Source organism: Podarcis melisellensis (assembly GCF_964234715.1).
Source record: "Podarcis melisellensis genome assembly, chromosome: 8".
NCBI lineage: Eukaryota > Metazoa > Chordata > Lepidosauria > Squamata > Lacertidae > Podarcis > Podarcis melisellensis.
The window spans coordinates 34,042,295-34,069,885 of record NC_138540.1 but is presented as its reverse complement, the minus strand read 5'-3'; the positions used below and the strand labels follow the sequence as shown (position 1 = coordinate 34,069,885).

The 27,591-nt window shown below is 43.5% G+C and overlaps 1 protein-coding gene across 1 annotated transcript; it reads left to right on the top strand.

Annotated features, from left to right (window-relative positions):
- The first annotated feature begins 252 nt into the window (after positions 1-252).
- N4BP1 (NEDD4 binding protein 1) lies at positions 253-27,225 on the top strand. The gene is made up of 7 exons (XM_081924027.1): positions 253-716; positions 12,119-13,809; positions 21,922-22,052; positions 23,003-23,099; positions 24,123-24,230; positions 25,488-25,595; positions 26,657-27,225. The coding sequence occupies exons 1-7, from the start codon at positions 417-419 to the stop codon at positions 26,988-26,990; spliced, it is 2,769 nt and encodes a 922-aa protein (XP_081780153.1). The 5' UTR covers positions 253-416; the 3' UTR covers positions 26,991-27,225.
- The last annotated feature ends 366 nt before the right edge of the window (positions 27,226-27,591 follow it).

The following is a 27,591-nucleotide window of genomic DNA, read 5'->3' as shown; positions in this document are numbered from 1 at the left end:
GCTTCAAACAGGGCGCCAGATTGCGGCTCTCCCAAGAGTCACTTCGCCCACACTCAAAATGGCGGCCGGAGGCATCGCGTGTGGGCAGAGCGACGGAGCCCCGCTGCACCCAGCCAGCCCTTAGCTATCACAGAGCAGTAACTGAGAAACGCGCACAGCCGCCTCCTCCCTCCCCCCCCCCGCGCGCCACAGCTCTGTGTGTCGCGCCGGCGCCTCATGGTGACGTTGCCGTTGCATAGCGATGAGGCATTAGCGCTTCCGGGGTGTGGGGCAGGGCGGCGGGGGGAGTTTCCCCGATGGGGTTGTTGTCCTGACTCCCTCGCAAGGCCCGAAGCGATGGGAAGCGGCAGGGGCGGCCGCCGCCAGCAACGCTCACGCCGCCGCCTCCGCTCCTCCGACCGCTCCTCGCCACTGTAATGGCGGCCTTCACTACGACCAGCAACGAAGCCGCTGCTGCCGCCGGCGCGCTGCCGCCGGAAGGTCTCGGAGCCGAGCCGGTGCTGGACGAGTTCACGGCCCCGGCGGAGAAGAGCGGCTCCCTGGAGCGGAGCCGCGCCAGCATCGAGCGCCTGTTCCGGGTCCGCCTGGCCATCCTGGGGTCGCTGAACAGCGGCGGTTGGGCCGCTCTAGATCTCGGGCAGCAGCAAAGCGCCGCCGCCGGGCGCAGGATCTGGCTGAGCCTCCGAGGCCAGCGGGAGGACGTTCGGGCCGCCAAGGTATGTTGGGGGGGGATGTTAATCTCTTATTTGTTTTAATGCATTCATACCTTATCTCTCCAAAGCAGTTCAAGATAGCTTATCCATTGTAAGTTGGTTGGTTTATTTCCTTTACAGACCAATTTTCTACTCCCAAGGAGCTCAGTTCTTCTCCCCCCCCCTTTTCATCCCCATAGCAACAACCCCCGGGAGGTAGGTTAGGCTGAGAGGGAGTGACCGTGTCCCCAAGTCACCCAGTGAGCTTCATGGCCCAGTCGGGGAGTTTGAACCCTAGTCTCTTCCAGGTTTCTGCCTGACACACCACTACACTGCTTGCTCTTTGTCCTCATAACAACCCTGTGAGGTTGTAGAAGCAGAGGACATCCAGTGTAGATGAATGTCGAGGGTTCAGGGCAGATGAAATAAAGGGTTTCTTCACGCAGCGCATAGTAGTAGGCATGCAAGGGAGGGCGTATGTGTATTTAAATTTTACATGAATATCCCACCTTTCCTCCAAGGAGCTAAAGGTGGCAAATACACTTTACTTCCTCCCCAATAATCCTGTGAGCTAGGTTGGGCTGAGAGTGAGTGACTCGCGGAAGGTCACTTAGTGAGAGCTTCATAACTGAGTGGGGAAATTGGCCTCCCAGCTCTTAGTCCAACACTGCACCACAACAACTCTGGACGGCTTCTGTTTTAATAGGGCTGTGATATATTTGTGTATATAGGAAAATGATTTTGATTCAGTGGCAGAACATTTGCCTTCAGGTAAAAGCGCCCATCTTCAAACCCTTCCATCACAAAGCAGGGGTGGGAAAGACCTCCAGCTGAAACCATGGTGCTAATAGTCAGTGTTGACAATATAGAACCAGATGGATGAATGATCTGACTCAGTATAAGGCAGCTTCCTGTATTTGTGTATTTGTATATAGCTGAGGTAGGGAGGCTGTAGCCTTGTTGCACTACAGCTCCCACAATCCCTGGCTGTTGTCCGTGTTGACTAGGCTGATGGGAGTTGGAGTCCAACAACGTATGGACAGTCACAGGCTCCCCCGTCCTTGGTATATTGTGTGTGAAATATGAGAGAGAGAAAGCGCAAGCCATGCTGGGTAAGACCAAATGTCTCTGTAGTCCAGTATTCCCAGCCTTGTCTCTGAGAAGCCTACAAGCAGGACTTAGGACCTTCTGCATGCAAAGCAGATGGTGTACCACTGAGCTACATCCCTTCTTATAGATGAAGGCAGGAACCTTTTCCTGTTGTTGCTTCCCAGCAATTGATATTGTTATGGCACCATGTGTGTAAATGGTTCTCTTTATAAAAAACGGATATGACAGCTTCCTCTCCTGGGGGCTTAAAATCTAAACTATACACAGGGAATGAAGGATAGGGAGGAATGAAGGCCGGGGAAGATGGTGATATTTCAACAGCATGTGCTTTGGCTTAGTTACATTAAGGTATAGTATAGGGGGATGATCCAAAAGTTTCCTGGAAAAAAAGAGACATTATGATATCTGAACCTGGAGGCTACACATAGCCATTTTGACTAGTAGTTGTTGATAGCCTTACTGTGTGTGTGTGATGTAACACCTGTTATTATATCATAGCATTAAAGCAACCAAACAGCTCTGCTAACAAGTAGATTATGATCCCAGTGCAGGCACAGGCAAACTCAGCCCTCCAGATGTTTTGGGACTACAACTCCTATCATCCCCGACCACTGGTCCTGTTAGCTAGGGATGATGGTATTGTAGTCCCAAAACATCTGGAGGACCAAGTTTGCCTATGCCTGTCCTAGTGGGATACTATCTTACACTGGTTTACAATATATGAAAGTAAGGTTTAACAAGCCAATCTTCATTGGGTCATTCATTTCCGTTCATATAGCATACACATCCAGATCTGTCTGTCTGTGCACACACAAATAATAGAATTTAGTGTGTGTGTATGTATATATTACTCATTTTGAGTCCATGAGATAGGGTGGGGTGTAAATGAGTTTCCTTCTTCCTCATTCAAGTATGTGTGTGCATACGTGCTTGCACATATAGACATGCGGAAAAGGGATTTATAGAACACCCCATCTTAAGTACCTGGGTGAGGTGTATATATTTTACACCTGACAAGAGAATGGTTTTTGCCCACCCTTACCATAAGGGCTCAAGAAGGTTAATAGCTTCAGGTACAATAGAACATGATTATAACTCTGTGGCCTTAAGGCCTTGAGATAGAGTACAATCTGTGTCAACAAAATGCACATGCATCTTATTGTGTGTATCTAAAAATACAGGCAACTACTGTTTTATGTTTATCCAATATGTGTGGCGACGGGATGGACTGATGCATGCTCTGCTGACACGCAAGGTGGTCAGGAGCATGATCCCCATGCAAAACGTGGCTCTTTAGTTAAGGCGAACTATATGTATTTGGGTGTGTAGAAAATAAGCACAAGAGGGATATATTTGCTTTATAGCTTGCCTTATTCTCAGGGCTCAGGGTGAGTTAGAGCCACTCAACAAGTGTGAGAAGCCTGCTGTTTCAGGATGAGCTGTTGCTATGTAAAATTTTGTAATGAACAGAGGTCATGAATCTGCCTTGGCAGCATCCCATCAATTTTAACAATTTTTAAATGTTAACACTCAGTTGGCACCATGTTAACTTATCTCCTTTTCTGGGGTCCTCAACAGCATGATCTACAAATTCAGGTGCTGCTGCCACCTGAACGAAAGCTTGCTGTAATGGGAGTTGCTTTCAGGGGAACTGCCAAGCCTTCTCTATTGTAATCTTCAAAATCAGCAAAGTACTGTTTTCTTCTGCTAGATTTTTTGAGATTTATAAGGTTGCCCTCAACCAGGACTGTATCCCTCTGGGCGTATGATGTGCTGATACTAGCAAGACGCTGACCATCAATCTGGGGACTCAGTGTACGTTTCTTGATACCTGTTTGTACTTCTCAGTTACACAAATATTTGAGTATACTGTTTAGAGGGAGGAGGAAGAGATTACTAAAAAAAAAAAAAATGCAGTGGAACAGGAGCCTGAGCTGGTGGCTGGCCAGCAAGTACTTAGGGTCCCACTATCACAAAAAATAAGCATGTGGGTGACAGATGGAAGGAGAGAAACATGTGGCCTTGATGGTGCTGCCCTTCAGCAGTATTGTATAGTCATTTCTAGTTCCACAATTAACTGGCAAATCCTGACCCATTATGAATTTCCAAAGATATGGGGCCAGCACTTGCCAATTAGTTGTAGAACCTTGTTAGGAGCAATTTGTAGGTTGTGGAAATGGTGCCAGCCCAATAAGAAAAGAGAGAACTGCCAACACACAGTGCCCAAAATGAAGGAGGCGAGGGAGACAGGAAAAGCTTTGGAGTGATTGCCAGTTGTTAGGTTGGAGGGGCTTGAAATTTGGGCCACCCATCGGTTTGCAAAATTGTTATTTATATGTTTTTATGCATGGAATAAGATTAATTTTTTTGCTTCAGCCAAATAAAAGATTTTCCTTAAATGGGAGTGTTCTTGAATATATGTAAAGAGATATGCTTATATATCCCTTTAAAAAATAAAAGAATTATAGAGAAGCTGCTTAGTGCTTTATATAGGGGACATACTTGGCCATACATCCTTATGAGTGTGTCTTGCTTTCGTATCAGGCAAGTACCGTATTTTTCGCCCTATAGGACACACTTTTTCCCCTCCAAAAATGAAGGGGAAATGTGTGTGCATCCTATGGGAATGCAGGCTTTCGCTAAAGCCTGGAGAGCGACAGGGGTTGGTGCGCACCGACCCCTCTCACTCTCTAGGCTTTGCGCAGCTCTCCACAAGACATGGGAGCCCGCGCCTGGCTTCCGGAGACTTCACGCAGCTCTCTGCAAAGTGCGGGAGCCCAGCTCTGGGCTCTCACGGCTTGCGGAGAGTTGCATGTTCTGGGAGCCGGGGGAATAATTTCCTCCCCTTTATTTCCCCCCAAAAAAACTAGGTGCGCCTTATGGGACGGTGCATCCTATAGGGCGAAAAATACAGTAAATTCCTTTCCCTTCATACAACTTATTCAAGTGTTTGAAACTAACATAATGGGGGAGTTGCCTTAGGACTTTTAGCAGTGGGGGAAGTGTACATTTTCCGGGTAGGAAGTATACCTTCCACTCCTTCCTCTCCCCACCCCCCGCCAAAAAACCCATTTGTGTTTGCCTTTGTGATCAGGTTTTGACAATTGTTAGACCCCTGGTTTGCCTAAGAGCCTAAGCATTTGGCATACAAAGCATTATAAAAATAGTTGCATGTACCCTGAAATGGGAATCTGTTTCCCTAAACAGCAGTTTTCTCCACACACACACACCCCTCTACCACTCAGCATAAGCACAAACATAGAGAAGCATAGTCAGTAGTCAAGAACAGCAGGTGTCTAAGTCATCTGGAGGGCTCTAGGTTGCTAAAGTTGTTCTGCATTGACTCCAGTGGCTTCCTGGGGTTTCAGGCAGGTAATTGAACCTGGGCTTTCTGCATGCAAAATCACTGAACTACAATCCTTCTACCTACCAAAAATAAGGTGACATGAATATTTCTCCCCTTCCTTGTGTCAAGTGAAGATTAAAAAATACTTTTTGACATGGAGGGACAGGGAGGCAGGTAGACCCCATAAGTTTGAATTTATAATCCTCATGCCTGGCTACATAACTGTCCATTCTTAGTTTGGAAATACTTTTCCAGCCCTGGACCAAAGTATGAGAATTGCTTTGCTACCACAGAGTTAAGCAATTCTCTTTCAGTGTGAGCTATTGTAATGTCTCTAGATTGTGGGAAATAGGAAAGGTGATCAGCCCACAAAGTAATGACATGGCTAAACCACAAATAAGTTTTACACAGGATATATTTATAGTCACATGCAACTTCTTTCAAAACCCACAGAATGACACTTGCTTTACTCCTTAAAAATATTCGATGTGTCTGAGGCTTCTGCTGTTTTTGCCAATTACAGCTGTACCTTGGAAGTCGAACGGAATCCGTTCTGGAAGTCCGTTCGACTTCCAAAACGTTTGAAAACCAAAGCACGGCTTCTGATTGGCTGCAGGAAACTCCTGCAGTCAATCGGAAGCCGTGCAAGCCCCATCGAACATTCGGCTTCCAAAAATAGTTTGCAAACCAGAACAGTTACTTCTGGGTTTGCGGTGTTCGGGAGCCAAAACATTCAAGAACTAAGCTGTTCAAAAACCAAGGTACGACTGTATGTAAGTTTGAGTTCAAACCCAGGCTCATTCTAGATCAGCAGAAGAGCTGCTCAGATCTTCAGGAAGGGGCCCTTTCACACATTAAGGAGAGGCAAACACAGGAGTGCCACAGAAATATACCTTAATGTGTTGATAAGCATAGCTGTGTAGTACAGATTTACAAGCAGTTTTTCATGCTTACACTTTACACGGTTAGTTTGTAAATCAACATAAATGTGTTACAGGAAATGGCCTTAAGACTGGATTGGGGAGAGATTCACTGCATGTTCAAAGGAATTTTTGCTCATGTGTAGGTTGTTCTGTGGTAGTATGAAAAATTCTAAAGAGTTAGGTTATTGGATGGTTTGTTTCAAAATATCTCTACCCTGCCTTTCTGATTTCAGCCCCCACGGTAGCTTACTAGACAAAACACTTAGACAATAAAATCCTCATTAGCAATATTAAAACATAAAACTGATAACTAAATAGCACCATTAGAAGAGGTAACAATAAAATCAAATGCAATGGAAAATAAGTTGGTTTTAATTATGTTAACCCCACACTCAAGCTAATAAGGCACGCAGAACAGCATACATAATGTTTTGGATCACTAACCTTTTGAGACCCATGGGTACATTTGGCATTTTGAGCGACTGCTGTGATAGCTTCTCCCATCCCCACTCAAATGAATATATAAATTATTTGTGTTTCCATGGAGGTTGGGTAAAAGCTGTATCCAGTAGAATTAAAACATTTTCACTTGAATATGCATGATTTTACACAGGGCCCTCACCACCATCAAATTAAAACTCACATTAGTAGACTACACTGTAAAAAAAAACAACCCACAGATTTACTGCTTGCTAGCAACACTAAAACATGGATCAGCTTGGTTTTTAGATAAGATGACAACAAACCAATGGCAATCTAAAAAATGCATATATAAACACAGAGGTGACCTGTGGTTTGAGAGAACTCCTTGTAAAATTATGAGGAAGCACCATGACAGAACTGAAAAGAACTGGATCTGTGACTTTTATGGTTCAGTTAATGAGATCTGTGATTTGGAGTGGAGTGAGGGGACTGTGAAAAAATGATGTAATTTCAATATAATCTGTTTTACTGGATCTGGATTCACCCCCTCCTTTCTCTCCTAGTCACATTTCTTTCTCTCAGGCACTATGTTATTATTCTTGCACTCTCCCTTTTGAATCCAGCAAGCATTCCACTCCTCCCTGATTATTCCCTTTTCCCTTCAGCTCCTATTTCCTCTTATCCTTTCAGTCACTCCCCTTTCTGCTCAGTTTCTCAGGTGCCTGTCTGAGCCTTGAGAAGCACACAGAGCTAAAAGAGGAAGTGGCAAATAGTATTGCTTACCCTACTTCCTCTGGCACCTTTTTGTGCTTTGAAGGAAAGGCGCCTTGCCACCTCATCATAAAGAGGCTGGTGAATGCAGCAGGCACTGAGGTTTTGTGGGCACCAGGAAAGTACTCGAGGATGCATGGTGCCCGCAGGCACCATTTGGCAATCCCAACCTAAGGTAAATTAAGAGCAGTGGCATACATTTAAGAGCAGTAAAACTTGTGTGTGGTATTTAAATAGCCCATCTGAAGAGGTGGAGGTGCTGACAGTTGCCTCCTCATGTTCACAGGGAAGTTGGTTGTAATGGTGTCTGTGACAGAAGGGAGATGGTGGAGCAGCAGCTGTGAAGATGGCCATGACAGTCTCCCTGACATATTTTGTTCACAGGGTGATTAGGTTTAGTTGGCACAGTTGAATATAGTTAGGAAGGTTATTTACAGGGTATTCTGAAAATGAGATATTGTTGCAAAAAAGGGTCCTCTTTCTATCCATATGCACCAACCTAGTATCCAAAGGCAGAGGCACTAGAGCACTCAGACGAATTAAGTTTTAAGCCCAATGGATTCATGCAAGGATACTGTCCTTCAGATACCTCAGCCACTTAAAACTTTATACAGCTGTACCTTGGAAGTCGAACGGAAGCCGTTCCGGAAGTCTTTTCAATTTCCAAAATGTTTGAAAACCAAAGCGCCGTTGCAGAAGCCCCATCAGATGTTCTGCTTCCAAAAGAACATTCGAAAACCAGAACAGTCACTTCCGGGTTTTGATCGTTCAGGAGCCAGAACGTTCAAGAACTAGGCTGTTCAACTTCCAAGGTATGACTGTATGTTTAAAAAGCAGCTTTCTGAATTGCATCCAGAAATGAATTGGGGGCTTGAGAAAGATCCTGAAATGCCAGCATATCATGATCATCTGGCAAAAACTCACCACAGCATTCTGAACCAAACAAAGTTTCTGAATAGACAGTCATCAAATACAGTTGTTTGTATGATGCATTGCAGTGACACACACATTTCTGTGTGCAAGTTACCTTACAGTAAAACACGCATTTCTGGTTTCCCTTCTCAGTACTCTCTTGGATGTAGGCACAAGAACAGCAATGCAAAAGAGCACGGGATCTTTTCTTTTTGCCTCAAGCAGTTGCCCAATTGTGGGTTTATTACTAAGAAATATACCGTGCTATATTTTTTTAAGGGGTAAAACCATAATGTTGCAATTTGTATTGTTTCCGTTGTTTATAAGTAACCTCTTCAAAGCTGTTAAAATTTGTGTTGGGGATATTAGTATGAGAAGTACAGGATAGGTCCTTTAAAAGATGCCCCGTGGATACAGAGTACAGTGGACGCTCGGGTTGCGAACGTGATCCGTGCGGGATGCACATTCGCAACCTTCAGTGTGCGCGACTGCCGAAACCCGGAAGTAACGCGTTCCAGTACTTCCGGGTTTCAGCAGTCCGTAACCCAAAAAAACCCACAACCTGAAGCATGTGTAACCCGAGGTATGGCTGTACACATGTTCCATGAAGCCTCTTTTAAAAGACTCATCCTGTACAACTCTGTCTGAATGCAGTACAATACAATACAATACAAGACAGTAGTATGTGCTCATGATTTGAATATATGCTGCTGGACTTTATTTCTGGAGTTTATATTAAACTTTTTGTTCTCATAATCTGAAATATTCTGTTATGTTGAAATGGTACTAGGGCATGCTTGTCGTCTTCTTCTCTCTCGCTCTCCTAGGACCCATAGTTGCAAACTAGGGATAGGTGTGACAAGGAGAAAATAGCATATTAGGTAACATGTCATTGGACTTCTTTGAGAGAGGGAGGGAGAATGATTCTTACATAGGCTTCTTCTAAACATGTTCATATTTTAGATTTAGGAATTCTGTAGAGGCTGAGGGTCTTAGCTCAGTGGCAGAGCACATGTTTTGCCAGGTTCAGTCCTGGCATCTACTGATAGGACTGGAAAAGACTCCTATTGGAAACTATGGAAAGCCACAGTACTAGTGAGTATTAACTACTAACAGACAGGCCTATAGTTTGACTTGATATAAGGCAGCTTCCTATGCTTCTGTTGGGTAGGGTATGTACTCTTGGAGATTGCATGTGCAAAGAAAGTTCGGTTCCTGAATGGAAATGCCCTTGGGTTTTTTGGTTGGTTTGTTTTAATAAGTCTCTTGCACCTTCCTCAATAAAGTGGTCACGACAGGGCTGCTTTTTTAAGAAAGAGGAAAAGCTCTCTTGAAAAGTGGACATAGAATGAGAATACCTGTTTTCCACCTGTTTCAGGAAGGCCAAAAAGGTCATGGGGATTTCTCAATGAGTAGTTCATATCTTGCAGGTTGTGTAATGTTCTAAAAGAGTAAGTGATTTCAGAGCTGAACAGCTGTAAGTTGGGGGGGATGAGATATATTCTTGGAGGATAAGGCTATCAGTAGCAGTGTAAAATTTCCAAGAATTTTGAAGGCTTGATGGGGATTGGGTTGTTTTTTTTCAGGGGAGGGGGCATGAAACTTTTGGAGGAAATGGAAAAATATGCAAAACTTTTCTTTTTCAGCACACTTTACAAATGGAAAGTCACTTTGTTACTTTCAGGAACTTAAATGCATAACTTGGTTTGCCATAAAATTAACTTGTTTGTTAACATATAAAAGTATGGTTTCTTCAGATGATAAATACATTCTTAGCCAGTGCTAAGGGGGGGACATGGTTTCAAATCTCTACTCACTCAGGAAGCTCATTGGTTAGTCACTTTTTCTCTCAGCTTACCATTTGTCATGCGTTTTTGGGGGGCTGGGGGTTAGACCAAAGTGTAGGAGTGGACCATGAGAAAATGTTATTAACAGAGATCTGTAATGATATACAAGCTTCCGTAAATACAACTTGTCTCGCATTATCAGTCTTTCCATGCAGTATGCAGCCTTGTACAGTTCTCAGAGTGTTCAAGGCCTCGCAAGTTCCCAATGTAAACAGTGTGACCCAGATTCCTCTGCAGTGTGTTTTGGTGTCTCTGCAGGTGCTTTAGTGTGAGAAGACTTCTACAGCATCAAGGCACCAAGTTGCTGTGGTGCTGTAGTTCACTGTACCCTCCAGGGAGCTGGAGCACAGGTTTCAGAGAGCCTTGGAAAATAGTTCATGTTCCTCAGGCCCAGCAGTAGCTCCTGTGCAGAGCAAAAAGATGGGGAAATAACTGAACGTTCATTGTGCCAGTAACAAATTCTTATTCACAAGACCCCAGCTGGCTCATTGTGTAATGTTGCTGTTCTTAAATTGGTGGCAGAACTTGGCAGCGTCATTGCTGTTGTTGAGCAGTTTCTGCTTTTCTGGCCCTTTTCTATTTGCTGGTGGCGAAACAGGGTTGACCCAAAATAAAGGCCCTTTTAAGGGTTCCAGTGTGGCCTAAGGCACCCCTGCATCATTTCGTAAAAATGTGTAAACCCATCCATCTTCAGGGCCAGGAAGCTGGTGCATAATAATAAGCAAGAGGGAAGGCCCTTGCAAGGCTGCTGTTGCATGTCACAGTCAGGAATTACCGTATTTTTCACTCCATAGGGCGCACCTAGTTTTTAGGGGGGGAAATCAAGAAAAAAATCTTATTTCCCCCTCCAGCCTCAAAGAGCAGTGTACAGGCTGCGCGCAACCTCTCCCTGCCGGAGGGGTTGCGCGCAGCTATGTCACAAGCCAAGGCAGCCAGCAGGATGGATCCTGCTCACTGTTTTGGCTTCCTCTTTAGCCCCGCACAACCTCTCCTTGCCGAGAGAGGCTGCGCGAGGCTAAAGAAGCCATAGCCCCGTGCAGCCTCTCGCTGCCAGAGTGGTTGCGTGCAGCTATGGAACAAGCCAAGGCAGCCAGCGGGATGGATCCCGCTCACTGTTTTGGCTTCTTCTTTAGCCCCGTGCATCCTCTCCCTGCCGGAGGGGCTGCACACGGCTATCCCTGAAGCCTGGAGAGCGAGAGGGGTCGGTGCACACTGACGCCTCTTGCTCTCCAGGCTTCAGCAAAAGCAACGTGAAGGCTTTGGAGCACGGAGGGAGTGCTCCCTCTGCCCTTCGGAGGCTTAGCATTGCTGTCGCTGAAGCCAAGGAGCCTGCATTCACTCCATAGGATGCACACAAATTTCCCCTCAATTTTTGGAGGGGAAAAAGTGTGTCCTATAGAGCGAAAAATATGGTACATGTGTACACATTGGGACCCTGAAATTCACCTGTTGGTGGGTGATTATAATTAGGTTTGGAGGAAGTGCATCCTTTGAGTTCAATCCTCATCTCTGACAGGCTTGTTCTTTTTTTTTTTAATAGATATTTATTGGAGTTTTTAGAAAAGAAATACAATAATAATAAACAGTGTTGCTTTGTTTTTACAAAATTTCATAACATCCTTAGACTTCCTCACGTCTCCCGCTCCCACTTGCATCATTAATAAATTTTTGTCAAGCAAATTATCATCTTATTTCCAAATTTATAACCACTTATTTAAATACAATAAAATAATTCTCCTTGTTAGGCTTGTTCTAACCAATGTGGTGAAGTTAACCTTAGAACAGGAGCTGTCAACCTTTTAGATCCAGGACACACTTCCAGTTTCTGAATTTCTGCTTGCCTACTTCATTTTTTCTCCCTTTCTTATCTTTAAATAACAAATAAAATAAAATGGTGATGCTGCATACGTGTATATAACCAGGAGGTGACTGCCAGTGATTCCAGTATTTTAGGTGACCCTTCAGATCCTTGATTGACAGATTTGCTTTGAGTGATGTTCATTTCAAGGAGTGAGGGAAGTGAATTGTGTTGCAAGTAGATATCTGAATTAAAAGATGCCAGTTTCTCTAATTTTTCTTTCCTTTTTGTTGTAGGAATATATTAAAGGAATTTGTGAACCTGAATTAGAAGAGAGGGAGCATTATCCCAAAGACATGCACTGTATTTTTGTAGGAGCCCAGAGCCTCTTCTTGAACTGCCTTATTCAGGGGACCTGTGCTGATATTACTGTTGTGGAGATAGGGACCCTGAACATTAAAGGTGGTGCTGAACCTGTTGTCATGGCCAGAAGCCACGTTCAACAGTTTGTGAGTCTCTTCAGAAACAACACAAGTCTGCTGAACAGCAGAGAGTCAGAAGTGAAAAAACAGTTTAAACAACTTGTTGAAGCCCATGCGGATAAATATACAATGGACTTGTTGATCTTACCAAGCTCACTGAAGAGAGAACTACTTAGCCTTGCACAGAGCGAAAGCCAGAAAGCAGAAGGTAAAAATGTGGACCCTGCCAATTTTGATGGGACTCCAGAACTTCTTCCCAATGAAATACAGAAACGGTCTGCAATGAACAATGACTGCAGAACAGGTCACGAGGAAGCAAGAAACAATGCAGGTACCCCAGTCACTGAGTTAGCAAAGCAAATGGACACACTCTTCCCTGATGCTCCAGAAAGACATTTCTTACCTATAAATGGACTGAATTCCTTAGAGACATCTGCATGCAAAGAGAGGCAGTCATGTAAAAGGAGATCATCAGATGCTGAGGAAAGGCTACCAAAGAAACAGTTTTCTTTAGAAAACAATGTAGTAGTGGTTGATCTGGTCACTGATGAAAGCAGCGAGATGGATGGTCCGGGTTTGAACACTAAAGAAGGCGATGATATAAGTGAGGAAATGGAATACAACATTTTGGTGAACTTCTTCAAAAGCATGGGCTACTCACAACAGATTGTGGAGAAGGTGATTGGAGACCTCGGACAGTTGGCTGAGCCTCTACTGCTTTTGGAAGAAATTGAAAGAGAGAGCAAAAAGGTCCCTGAAGAGAAAGACCAGGTTGATGACCTACATTGGACTGCTGGGACTTGGGCAGAGAAAGATAAAGGTAGCTCTAGCAGCAAAGGCCAGCAGGACCGAGGTCTGAAATTAAAGCAGCCAAAGAATGCAGAACAAAACATGACCTCTGCTCCACGAGCACAGTGCAAAGTTGAAGGCAAACCGCATATATCAAACAGTGAAAACCAGACTCCTCTTTCTGGAAGCCAAAATCCACAATACAAAGGCTGCAGTAAAGCAGTCTCAAACTATTATTATGAACAGTCTCGTATTTCCCAAACAAATGATATAGAAAGTGACGGTCATGTGAATGCTTGTGATAGTATGCAAAGGGTAGTGAAAGGCAGGAAACCGAAAGAGCCCGGCTTGGTAGCAAGGGGTGGCTCGGAGACTCCACACCCACCAGTTGAGAAAGAAACTATGGTTCTTCAGGCATGTCCAGACCCCTCATCTGCGAAGCATGATCAGCATGGACGATGTAATCCTTTGCAGCTTGGAGCCAGGCAGTTCCCACCCCCCAAAACAAATCATCTCCTAGAGCATCTGCAAATGACTGCCCCTTCCTCAGAAAGGAGAAAAGGAGGGTCATACAGTCATCATGCTGACCCTTCAGTCACTGGGATTCAGAGGTTTAAAGAATCTTTGAAAACACCATACAAGTTGGAATTGAAAAATGAGCCAGGGAGAGACCACTTAAAGTACATAGTAATAGATGGCAGCAATGTTGCAATTGCGTGAGTATTGATGACTGTTGGGTTTCAGTAGCATTTCAGAGTGAAACCAGGTGTGGGAGGGGGGCCAAATTACAAAAAAAGTGCATGTGTTTAGAGCCAGGGTGGGGTGGGGAAGCAGATTTTACCAGGATTTTATCAAGATCCTTTATTAGGCATAGCAAACCACACATTATCAAACAGACACGGTATACAAATTGTGCAAAATACGAACGCATAGCTTTTCCTGGTGAGAGGTGTGGGAAATTTAGATCAGACTCTATTCTCTCCCCTTTTGACATGTTGGACCATTTAAATGTTCTGTAGCAATGAATAATATCCAGATATCTAAAGTAAAGAAAACCTCTTGTTTTGTACTCCAGTAGTTAAATGAAGATTGGCCAATGAGATGGCCAGACATTAATTTCTTAACCAGAAAAGCATTGGCAATATAACCAAAAGTTCCCTCAGCATGTGCCAGTCTGGAATATCCTGTTTGATTTCTGAGCAAGCCAGCTGTAGCACACTCTTAAGACATGCACTTCAGTTGTCACTCGTGCTTTCTTTATGGTGCTTGAGTTATGTGTCCTCAAGCCAGTTCTTTACCCTGTTTTGGACTTGCCTCTTTTCACAACCATCATGCGTGCTTAAGCTTCACTGAGAAATATACTGCAGGTTCAAATCATCCCACTTGTGTGAATGAAAGCTACATAACGATTGAGATTGTTCCTTGTGCTTCATATATATTAGCTTAATCATCCTTACAACAGCACTATAAGGAAGGTCATAATTTTATTAGTCACAGCTCAGGTGAGGGTGTGAGTAGGTTGCTGAGGCCACCCAGTAAGTTCACCTTTGAAACAAGATATCCGCTGGGGACTTCCAAGCAAACAGCTTACATTCATTGTTGCTACGCTTCATGGGCTCTGTCATATTTGTGATACGTGTTCATATTTCTGAAGCTTTCTGATTAACCTCTGAAAAGTCACCATCTCTCAGCCTTACCTGCATGAAGAGTTCCTTGTAGGAAGGGTGGAATCCAGTAGCAGGGTAAATATAAATTGTCAGACTATTTGTCTTTTGTGAAAAGTGTGAAGAGGAAGGGTTATCGGAGGCATTTTAGACATGGCTGGGAAAACCTGAAATGTTTGTGGCCAGCATTTTGGAGCTGGATTTCTTTTGGTTTTTTTACATGTTACATTTATTTAAGGCCCCATATGATAAGGGCTGTCTTACAATTGAGAGCCCTTCTCCATATTGCCGGCTTCAAGATTTTGGGGGAATTTGAGCGAGATGCTTTCAGTTGCCAACAGTTAAACAAGACGAGGCAGAAAATTCCCCCTCAGTCATCTCACCTTTCTAGTTGTCCTGTGCAAAGTGAGGATTGCTGTGTGAATGAAAGAGTGGGCACTGTTGGTCTTGGGGTGTGGCAGATACCCTCTGCTGCTCTTAGGGCTCTTTGACCTTGAATTGCTGAGTCTACTGTCATTCGCTTGCATTTCATGACCTTGAGTTCTAGTTTTACTGGAGAGAAAGAAAATGCTGTCTCTACCTCAACGCATGCCATCCTGTAGCAGCTTCTTTTGTAGTATGGAGCCTTCTTTCCTCTTACCTGTAGTATTGAACTAAAGGCATGAAGTAAAACTAAGCACTCCACCAAGCAATGCCAACAATAGTCTATAATAATAAATCAAGATCATGTACACACTTGCCCCTCCCTCTTAAAACTAGGGTTGTTACCCAGTTAAAGACATATTAATTAGATGGGTTTTAGTTGATTGGTGGATTCAATTTCTGTTCAGCTAGTAAAAAAATAATAATTCTAAAACACAGTGCATGTATAGATGATGCAAGCATGTGTCATGGATGCCACCTTAGAGCCATTCCATTTTGTTCAATGGAAATGTGGGACTACTTCTTTTGTTTATGGTTGGCAGTTTTTTATAAGTACAGTACTTGTGTTCAATAATATACGTTGTTGTTGTTTTTAAAGAGTCTTGTAGCGCCCTAAAGACTAGCAAATTGATGATGGTATAAACTTCCATATTATCCTAGTTATATGAATACATGCAGAAGCTGCTACTTAACTAATCGGGACACATTCCTGGTCTAATTTATTGCAGCACTTGTAAGACCAAATTTTCTCTTCTACTGTATGCCACTTTTCTGTAACTGACTTTAGAACAGGTTATTGCAGGACAGTTTTGTTTTGTTCGTAAATCATAGCAGTGGGGATTTGCTTACCTACCAAAACACAGAATTTAAATAATCTTTGGTTAACACTGGAGAGCCTCTTTTAGGTTCACTATAACAGTTGCTCCAAATTTTGACCCAAGCCATTGGCTATTGAAACAAATATATGTTACACAACACCACACTTACTGTTGGGCAAACCTATTTCTTTTGATTGTGTTGGCACAAGGAAATGATGCAGCAGAATTATTATCATTTATTGTATTTATATCCCGCCCTTCCTCCCCAAGGAGCTCCTTTTTAACTGTAGGATCCCTGCATCATCTTTCAGTGAAATTACAGAGTTAAAATTAAAACTAAGCCATGCAGTAATTCCAAAATTAAGAACCTGTGAGCATCTTAACAGAGATCAGATCTAGCCGCTAACCTGCAGCCCAAAAGCTTCCTGAGAGAAAGAGAGAGGTATTGACTACTCCAGAAAACCACAACAGACCTTTTACATCCAGACTAACAGGCAGGTAATTTCAGAAGGAAGGTGTTACATGAGTTCACTGTGACCTCACTAGATGTCAACCTCACCCCTGAAGGCAGTGGCCTTCAGGGTGGAACTACCCATTGCATGAATATACGTGTAACCAAAAAAAAAACCCGCCCTGATTGCTGAATTTCCTAGGGAAGGGAAATTTAGAGTAGAGAAATTCTGGGTGTACATCCTGAATCCTGTCCATACCTTCAACTCCAAATTGTTTTCCCAACTCAAGCTGCCTTTCCTCATTCCAGAGAACTTCCAGAGACTTGTTTCTTCATTCCAGGGATTCATTTGGAGAGAACCAAGCAAATGCTTAGAACACGAGATAGAGGAGAAATTAAGTACCCTATTCCCCAGTTATTTTTTTTTTCTTTTGCAAATCCCTCTCCCATTGAAAGAAAAACATTTTCTGGGAGTTTTCTTCCTCTCTGAGAAGAAATACAAATCATATTCTCCTAAATGAATTTTCAAGTGGCAAGAGCCCTTTTCAGGCATTCTACATCCAAGTACAATAAATACACATTGGAGACTAATGTGTTGGCTCTGCCTCCCCATTGGCTACTCTAATTGCCCTTCACCAGGTGGAGGATGAAGTTCTGAAGTGGGGATTTCTCTGGCCTCTCATTGAGAAGAGTAGGCTTTGCATTTCAGAAGATCACCCTCCATCTCCTGGAAAGCACCTGGAACAGCAATGGGGGGAGCAAAGTTAGCACACTTGTCTCTGCTGCTCAGCTTTTGTGATGAAGATGATGCTGTAGATTTATCCTACTGTCGGGGAAGCAGTGGTTGGGGTTTCGTTACACGTATCATCTGTGTTAGGCCTTTGGATCAGGGCCTCTCTGGATGATCTCCACATTAGGAAGATGCCCATAGTATGCCTCAGGTCTGTAGTTAGAAACATGCTGAGGAAGCCAGAGAGGGGAGGTATTGTAGAACAGATGAAACCTAAATACAGGTAGCCCAATATGTTTAAATCTGTATTAAATACCAATATACACTAGAGTTTGTAAAAGGAAAAGGAAGGAATCAATACTTCCCTGTTATTCCAAGGCCCTTGTAGTAATCGGCTAGAACAAATTTACTTGTTAGTGTGTAATTGGGTAGACTCTTGCCTCCATGTTTTCAGGACCAGAGAAGAGGTTTGGAGCCATAGGGCTGTATCTGAGAGCAGAGCCAGTGGCTTGGGTGGACATGTCCTTCTGCCCAGCCAATCAAACTGTCCACTGCCAGTGATGTGGAGCTTCCCTTTCAGCCCACCAAAGAGGCAGGCAAAAGTGCTGGTGGCAGCCAGTGGAAGTGCTTGGATGAAGAAAAGGCTGGTCTGGCCCAGGGTCTGTTGAATATGATGCCAGTCACGCTACCAGTGCATTGGGGCATCAGGCCTGACTGCTATGCCAGCTCCTGATTGTAGCAGCAATCATCCTTTTCTTCTCCCCCTCCCCCTCTACCTCCCCCCCCCCTGCTTGCTGCTGTGCAGGGCTGCAAATGGGGCCATGGCCCTGCCCCTCCACAAAACTGCTGGGTAGTGGCCATGGTTGTATTGCAGGGATGAGACTCATCAATGATTGAGTAGCTTCATTGAGATCAATGGAGAGAGTATACCCATAGTTGAAAGGCGAGTATTCAGGCAGGGCCTGGGTTATCCCTGAAAGGCCAGGTTTCTCAGGGATTACATCCATGGTGCTCTTCTTCATTCCCTACAAAGATAAGGCCATCTCCCTGAATTGTGCACAGGAGCATTCTGATAAGTGTAAATTTGTCAGTGTGGTGTGGAATAGTTGATGGGATATTAACACCACCAAGTTCACTATCCAAAAAGCTAAAGAGCCAAGTTAGGGTAGTCAATATGGGGCTCTCCCAATGTTGTTGGATTCCAGCTCCCACAATCCTTGGCCATGCTGGCTGGGGCTGAGGGGAGTTAGAGTTTGCTGGCCACTCTTGGACTAAATAAGGTAGCCTGTGTGCTCTCAGCACATGTTGCCAAGGCTGTAGTGTCTCACCATACTCCTTTTTAAGCTGAACCAGGGGGAGCAATTTTCAGTTGTGATATTGCAGGGAGGGGGCAGCCTGTAATATGGGGGTGTGGAAAATGCACCATTGTGAAATCACTGGACTCCAGAATAAACTGCTATTACAAAGGGGGAGGGGCGCATTAAAAATCCGCTGATGTGAACAATTTCTTAGTTCTTCAAAAAGCTCAGAAAATAGTGATATAAAATGAAAGTCACAAATATGATTCATCTTAAATTCCAGTTTTTGCCCAGACTGGGACTAATGGGGAAGGGTATGCAAATAGTTGACACTGTGTAATCATTCTATGCATCATGTTTTAACTGTGAACTTATTAAAGGAAGTGTGTGGCCTTCATTGGGTATTTTGAGACTTTTGCAATGATCACTGAAGGGTGGCTATCATGCAATGTGTAAACCAAGCAAAGATATGGTGTGGTTTTGCCTCTGCCATTAGCTCATGATTTATTCTTTCCAAAATTCTACATCTATATATAAAATAATAATAATAATAATAATAATAATAATAATAATAATAATAATAATAATAATAATAATAATAATAATAATAAATTCCTTCCAGTAGCACCTTAGAGACCAACTAAGTTGGTTATTGGTATATTGGTATGAGCTTTTCTAAGGTGCTACTGGAAGGAATTTATTATTATTATTATTAATATTTTTTATTTTATTTTATTTATTTATTTTGTTTCAACTACGGCAGACCAACACGGCCACCTACCTGTAACTATTTCTGTATATAGTGAGGTGATTATTTGCACCCTCAATTTCTGTTTATTTATCCTTCTCCCATATGCACATAAATAGAATAAACACCCATCTGATGGACCCCTCCTGTAACTCAGGATATTGTATAGAGAAGTCAGTGGCTGGTAGCCAAACAAATAGGATCGGCGACAAAACATTGCAATGTAGTGTCAGGGTGTCAGCATGCCATGCCATCTCCCTTATTTTCTCTTTTTTACCTCTCAACACAGAGTCCACATTCCATGTCCCCGATCATGCTTGGTTCTTGGTGGACTGTTCTTCAGATTCCTGCTTTAGAAATATAATAATAAAAACTTTATTTGGGTGTACTTCCGCAGACCTTGGTGCTCCCCCAAGTCTGCTGAAGCTCTTTGCAGAGAGTCATGCTATTTTGGCTATATATGGGCCCACACTTGTTGAATGAACTTGGTATTAATCCTTGAGATAATTATAGCTAGAAGTTACTTCCAGGTTAAAAGGGCCACTGATTATCACTTGCCAGGGAGCAACATTGCCTCATTCTCCTGTGGACTTCATGGGGCATCTGATTGGCCACTGCAGGTCCCGGAAAGCTGAACTAGATTGGACTTGAACTGCTCAAGCATTGCTTGCCATTGCTTGGTCTTTGAATGTAGAGGGATAGGCTCCAGGCTGGTAAAGTGTAGAAATTCTGTTCCAAAAAGTCATGATTAAAATATTGTGTGTTGGTATGTCAGTCATGACGCTTCATCCAGTCATCCTTGCCCATCATACTTTGCCAATTCTCCAACCCACCTGAGTTGCAACTCCTGCTGAGAAGCAACAGGCAGCTTTGTCTGAGGACAGGTATTTCTATTGCAACTCTGCATTGATTGGCTCATTTTGCTACATCCAGGACAGAGATGTGGTTAAATGCACTTTTGCAGTGGAATGTTGATTTGTAAGGGGTCAGGCCTGAAGTACTGTCTCTTCCAGAGTTTCTGAAGGCAGCCTCCTCTGTGGATTGATTGTTTGAGCTCACATAATTTCTCCCATTCCACAAGTGTGTCCTGGTGCAGGGTTTGGAAATTATACCTGAGCGAGTATTCCAGGGTTTTTTCCCAAGGAGTAAAGAGGAAATAAAAGAAATAGGTGGTGGCAGGTGTTCTTCTTTGGATTGTCTAGCAAGACAGTTCATATATTGCTGCAAAGTGCACATGACAGCAACTCTGAAGCTTCAGTGCCCTGTTTTCTTCCCCCAATGAGACCAAGGAAGTGGGCATGTGGATGGAGCGTATGCAGCCTTAGTTTGGTATAATGGCCTTCAGCCTTCCCAGTTCCAAAGCCCACATTTAGTACAACATGGGGCCTGTTTTGCCGTTTCTTTCTCTATATCTTGCCCTGGCCTTGGGCAAGCTTCTCTTTCTCTCACCTAATCTGCCCCTTGTTGCGTGCGGAGCCTTGAGATTGTAACTAGCTTTGAAGCATACCAGGAAGGAAGTCTAAATAAACAGAACTACCAAGAGTGAAGCACGTACAGCTGGTTTATTTTGTTCCTCCCAGTTACTAAGCTTGCAGTCCCTCTTCTGTTGCAAGGACATGAGTGTGCAATAAACATTTTAACGAAGACTTATTACAACCCTCTTAGAGATCTTGAAATGTTGTGATTGACTATAAGGCTAAAACTACAAGATAATAGTCACGTGGGGTTTTTTTTCCTTGTAAAACTCCCTTTAAAAAAAAAACTGCTGCTCAGGCTGCAATCCCTAATGCAAAGTTGGTGTGTGTAGGGGGTGGTTTTGGACAGTTTTCCACCTCCAGAGCAACTTCTCTGACTGCTGTTTGGCCCCATGGGAGGGAGAATGTTTTCTCTATGGGGTCAGAAGGGGTTGCTGTTTCAAGTAAGTTGTTCAGTTTTGGTGTGCCACAAGGAAAGTAAATAAGATGGTGGGAATGAGACACCAATGGGCCTGTGGGAACCCTGCTTTAAAAACCTTGAAGTAAGACAATACAAGAGAAAACAACTCTGTTTTTATGTAGCACTGGGCGGCATAGCATAGTATTAGCTTTGCCAAGGGAGTTCCTGCACAAACATGACTGGTTACATAAGCCTAAATGTTTCTCTGTCACAGGTTAGCAGCAGCAGGACAAACAAGAGGAGGAGAAAAATTATTAAGGGGCAAGACAAGTAAAAAAGGGGACAGTTTTCCATGGCTCATTTGAGCTTTCCCATGTAACTGCTGCAGCAGGGAGCCTTTTCTACTCATGGGGGTTTCTGGCGTGATCAAGGACCTTGGAAGATGGTTATCCTTAATTGCATGGGAAGCCTTCCTGTCTGAACATGGAGAAGCAAGACATGGTGCCCGGGGGAGGGGCAGTCCTACATAATTTTTCTACGTATGTTTCCCAACTGACTTCGATATAAATGACTTTGATATAATGTCCTTCCAGCATCCAAATTCTATAAACCTTTAGATTGGCAACCCCCCCAAAAAAATAAAAATAAAAAATAAACCAGTGAGGAGTACCATTGGTGGACTGCATCATTTGATTTGTACAAACAGTTCACTTCTTATCTTTACATGCTTTTTCATCTTGTATGTTTAGCTGTTGATTTCTTGTAAAGCAGACTCTGATGATTAGCAAACATTACTCTGCTCCTTTCTTTCCTTTCTGCAGCCATGGTCTACAGAAGATCTTCTCATGTCGGGGAATTGCAATTGCTGTTGATCACTTTTGGAAACGTGGCCACAGAAAGATCACTGTGTTTGTCCCACAGTGGCGAACAAGGAGAGATTCTAACATCACAGGTAAAAGATTTAATGGGATTGTGGTTGCTTTGAAGTTCCACAATTCCCATCTCCTGTGTTCAATTTTTATTTACAAAATGACACTACTGGAAGTAAGCTGGTACCTAGTAAACAATTTGGATTTGTTTAATTTTATATATAAAATAAAAAGGGATACAGGTGGCGCTGTGTCACAGAGCCCAGGGCTTGCCGATCAGAAGGTCGGCAGTTCGAATCCCTGCGGCGGGGTGAGCTCCCGTTGTTCGGTCCCTGCTGCTGCCAACCTAGCAGTTTGAAAGCACAGTGCAAGTAGATAAATAGGTACCGCTCCGGCGGGAAGGTAAACGGCATTTCCATGTGCTGCTCTGGTTCGCCAGAAGTGGCTTAGTCATGCTGGCCACATGATCCCGAAGCTGTCTGCGGACAAACACCAGCTCCCTCAGCCTATAGAGCGAGATGAGTGCGCAACCCCAGAGTCGGCCACAACTGGACCTAATGGTCAGGGGTTCCTTTACCTTTTATATATAAAATGGCACATCTTCCTAACATTCTGTCCTATTTGAGCATGACCAAAAAACTGGATTCTGGGGAGGTTGTACAAATGAATGAATGGGGCTATACCATTTTAGTGAGGAGCTCCAAGGGCTTGCTGTTCTTTCAGCCTCCCTTCCTTCCTTCCTTCCTTCCTTCCTTCCTTCCTTCCTTCCTTCCTTCCTTCCTTCCTTCCCCCCCCTCTCTCTCTCTCTCTCCCTCTCCCCTCCCCTCCCACCCCCCATCCCCGGCTCAGGGATAACAAAACAGACGTTTGTAAAAGTTAGTATAATGGGCACTCTTTGAATGCTCTGATTCACTTAATATAATAGTGCATTGCAATAGTTACTTTTCTGCCAAAATAAAATCCTGCACAAAACCTCTGTTCTTTCTAAACTCAGTTCTTTTCAATGTGTTCTTTTTTATTTTCGTTTTAATAGAACAGCATTTCTTAACCCAGCTCCAGGATGTTGGTATTTTGGCGCTCACCCCTGCAAGGGTTGTATTTGGAGCCAGGATTGCATCTCATGATGACAGGTAAAAAGAGTTTGTGTACCTGATGGACAGTTATGCGACTCCTAGTTCTTCTCAAGAGGAGCCATTTATTGAGTTGGGAAATGGGATACGCATCTGTTTTGTCCTGTTAACATAGTATTCTGTGTTGCTTTTAAGAAGCATACCTTTGTGAGATGTGGAGACTTAATATAAGTCTCCAGGTTCTGAATGTGAATGTATGCAGAAGCTATTCTAGCGACTTCTTCATACTAAGAGTGGGCTCTGCCACTGAGCTGTGGTCCCTTCTCCAATCCACTTAACCATCTCAGTTTTGTTACCTCTTTTTCCTGCATATGCAGACCAAGCTGAAGTGTTGAACAGCCACACGTCATTCATGCACATCTGATTCAGCTCACCGTCAAGGGAAACTCTGTAGTGTAGACTTGCCCTGTTGTTCTGCAGACTGAGCACTGTCCCTGTGTGTGTCCAGTTCTAAGTTGGTACAAAATGTTGCTGATCACCCTCTTTATTTTTTTAATGTTTAAGTTATTTCATACATGATGCATTTGCATTATTTAGAAACCTTTCCTGGAACACATTCATTGTTATCTTGCCTTAATTTAAGAATTAATAATGAATTTAATTATAAACCTATAGCCCAAGTTTCCTAATGGATATAATGCCTGGAACAGGATCCAAAGATCTACTTTGCATATCGTTTAGTCCCAAGCCTTCTGTGAAACAACAGACGCTTGGTTCTTTTGTATGCTGGCCAGCTTAGATTTAGGAATCCCCAGAACAATATATGGTCTGCAGCACTGTAATAATAATAGTAGTAATAATATCATCATCCTCATTTCCCATCCAGGCCCTGACCATACCCAGACCTGTTTAGCTTTAGTAAGGTGGCCAAATCATCAGCCACCTAGGAAGCACAGCAGCTGCTTTCCTGTGTGACTTCCAGCGGGTCACAAAACCAGGATTACTTGATCCACAGTACTGCTTTGTTGCCCAGAAACTTACTCAGTGCAAGGATGCTGATTCTCCCAACAAATGTTGTTGTAGGTTTTTGCTACATCTTGCTGAAAAGACTGGAGGAGTTATTGTCACCAATGATAATCTCAGAGAATTTGTGGATGAGTCCACATCCTGGAGGGAGATTATTCAAAAGAGGTAATGTGTTAATTTTGTTCAGTTACAAAAATGTGCAGTGGGCAGGTGGGCAAGTGATTGGTTACAATATTTAGTGGGGGGGGTGATAAAAGTTGCTTTGGCTTAATCACTTAATTTAGATAGTCTTATTGATTTTGCCAGAGATGGGGAACCTTGTAGCCCTATAGTTGTTCTTGGGGTCCAGACTTCCAACACCCATTATCCTCAGCAAGCACGGTCAGTGGTTTGGGGTGATGGGAGTTGTAGTGTGGCCACACCCTGAGAACTACAGGTTCCCTGCTCCCGTTTTATGTTGAGGTGGTTGGTGTTCCCTATCCAATTCTGCATCTTTCTTTCTCAGGTTTGTTTTTGGATTTGGGGCACAGGGCAATTGAACTGCCAGTCAGCTCTCTACCATGGCTGGAACATGAATGCCCTGGTGGCAAACTCCCATCAGCACACATTCACCAGCTTTATAACCTGAGAGAGCTCATATTTAGTGAGCCACTTCCGGATAGAGCTGAGGGAAGCTTGGCCATGATATGTCCCCAGCGCCTCACAGGCAAACTCCTGAAATCACTCTGTTGAAACTTATTGTGGATTTTTAGATTCTGAGACTGTGAATGGCATCATTACAATATATCTTTGCAATAAAATGTGGAACAGGTGATTGGGAAAGGACCCAATTCAACAAAGCAGTGTTTGAACTAAAGCTCTCCTAGGATTGGAACTGCAGTGGATTTCTGTTAGGCTGGATTCCGCCCGCTGAATTTGTGCTGCCCACAAGCATTGAAGTTCAGTAGTAAAGTGCACATGCTGTATGAAGAACGTCCCAGGCTCAATCCCCTGTGTGTCTCTGCAGTTAAAAGGATCTTTGATGCTATAGCTGGGGAAGACCTCTGCTCAGGATCCTGGAGAATTGCTGCCAGTTAGAGTATAGCAGCCTTCCCCAACTTGGTGCCCTCCAGATGTTGTTAGGCTACAACTCCCATCATCCTTATTAGCCATGGTGGCTAGGGCTTATGTGCTTGGATTCCGGTTGTACGGAGAGCATCAGATTAGGGAAGGGTAAAGAATGGGTGACTAGGTAAACCTCTGGTCTCATCAGGTTTAGGACTGTTTCATGATTTGATAGTGTCCTGCCAGACAGCCCTCCCCCCAAAGAACACCAGCTGTATGTTTGTATAGTGTGTGAATGTTGAGATTACTTCTGTCTATAAATCTGAATGTTGCTTTCCTTCCTACTGCTTTTCCTCACTGCCTGTTTTGGTGTTGCAGGCTGCTGCCGTACACTTTCGTTGGAGACTTCTTCATGGTTCCCGATGATCCTCTGGGACGAAATGGACCAGGAATAGAACGTTTCCTTCAGGAGGAAACCCGTTTCAGGTAGAGTACCCTGTGGGGCTTAAGGGAAAACAGATGCCACCATTGAATCAAAGCCCTTCGTGTGACTGAGAAGGTCATGAGATGTAAATCACACCACATAAGACCTTAGATAGGAAGAAGCAGTGGTTTTGCAGGAGGAATTGCTTGTCGTCAGTTACCACAGCTATCTCTGTGTGGTGATGCCAAGTTCGTTTGTATAACATTGGATTGTAACACCGGGAAAAGAAAGGCAAGTGTTCTGGCAACATCCTTTGATGTTAGATTGTGGTGGGTCACATGACGACATTGGACACACTGCAGTTGGAGCTGTGAGGCACTTTCATGAATAGCTGGTCTGCTGCATCAGCTGTTAGAAGATCTGCTGCTTGGTTGCGGTGGGCACATGGAAAGTGCTTTGTTACCTGTGTCCGGTCTGCATCTGGGAGGGGCTCAGTTCTTTGTCCTTTATCATGTAAAGCTTTATTGTGCTTTATTGTGTTTAAAGGTCAGGTAAAAATGACTTGCATAAAATGTTGAATACATAAGCAAAGCAAGGTCTAATCTGAACTGCTGTTTCTATGCTATGGCACTTCAAGGTTAGAAAGTTCTGTAATTGTATTGGTGACTTGTAAAACTCCATCAAATGTAGAGGAATATTTTATTATGATTAAATGTGTGCATCTTCCCTTATCACCAGCCATATCAAGATTATTATTATTATTTTAAATGACAAATGTGGAAAGAGACAACATGAAATGTCAAATCAGTGTTACTTTCTACTGAAAGCAAAATAAATTACTGTGTCATCCAGAGTTCTTTAACAAATTTAAACCTTAAATCAGGCTTCCTCAACCTTGGCCCTCCAGATGTTTTGAGACTACAATTCCCATCATCCCTGAACACTGGTCCTGCTAGCTAGGGATCTTGGGAGTTGTAGTCCCAAAACATCTGGAGGGCCGTGTTTGCCTATGCCTGTTTTAGAGCATCTTTCTTTTTAGACCCCATGGAAACATGGGAGATGGTTGTTCTCTTGCCTTCCTAGTTTGAAGGCTCTGACACCAAATGTTGTTTTTGTTCTCCAGAGGTGTTCCACCCCAACATGGCCATGGAAGTGGCGGCCCACCTCCTTTTGGGACATCACATTTCCTGATGCCAACTGATGGTAGTGGACAGTTGCCAAAGAGCCCGTTACCTGGTGCTGTACCTGCCTTGACTATGTTTCCACCAGCACCTCATGCTAACCCAGCCCTCCCCCCACATCCAAGATCTACTGCAGAAACAATCCACTTAAGAGAAGCCTTGAGAAAAATCTTCCCTACGTCCGAGCAGAGGGAGAAGATAGAAGACATACTTGCCCAGCATCCCCACATGAGGGACATGAATGCCCTGTCTGCGATGGTGCTTGATTTGGGCTGATGCACACAACCGCAAAGCTTTGGATTCTGCAGTTTGGATTGTTAATGTAAAGATGCATACGAGCTGGTGTTAGGCCATCTGTGAATAGTCAAAACTTAATCCTTTTGTATAAAAAAATTGTTAATATTTGGATGATTCACTGATCCCCCTTTTTTATTCATCTAAGTTATGTTGCTTTTACAAAATTGTATTGATGCATTTTTTTTAAAAAAAGAAAACAAGTCTTTATTTCTGACTGGCTTGAAAATTGTTTACAAAACTTCAAGTTATTTGGGAAATAAGTAGATCTGACCGCAGATCTAAGTTCTGCTTAAAATTGAATTCATATTTGCAGGTTTCTTAATGGGCATTATTTCTTCTCTCATTGCCTGATTTAATAGACAGAGGTGAATTTTCAGTGAGCAAATTATGGCCATTTCATATATCCTGTTCATGCAAGTGCTGGAGGTCTCCATCTTAAGGCAAAATACTTTCCTGACTACTGCATGCAAGCCCTTGGCTTGCTATTGGCTGAATTTTTACAATATCACACAGTCCAAATACAGGCTAATGGGGGTAGCTGTGCCAATGGAGCTTTTGGAGAATGCTCAGGAAGAACATG

What these genes read in the sequence shown, in the direction of transcription:
- N4BP1 (XM_081924027.1), top strand. Translation starts at nt 417, where the DNA reads ATGGCGGCCTTCACTACGACCAGCAACGAAGCCGCTGCTGCCGCCGGC. An exon ending in AGGACGTTCGGGCCGCCAAG is followed by an intron (nt 717 to 12,118) that starts GTATGTTGGGGG and finishes TTTTTGTTGTAG; the next exon opens with GAATATATTAAAGGAATTTG. An exon ending in GGCAGCAATGTTGCAATTGC is followed by an intron (nt 13,810 to 21,921) that starts GTGAGTATTGAT and finishes TCCTTTCTGCAG; the next exon opens with CCATGGTCTACAGAAGATCT.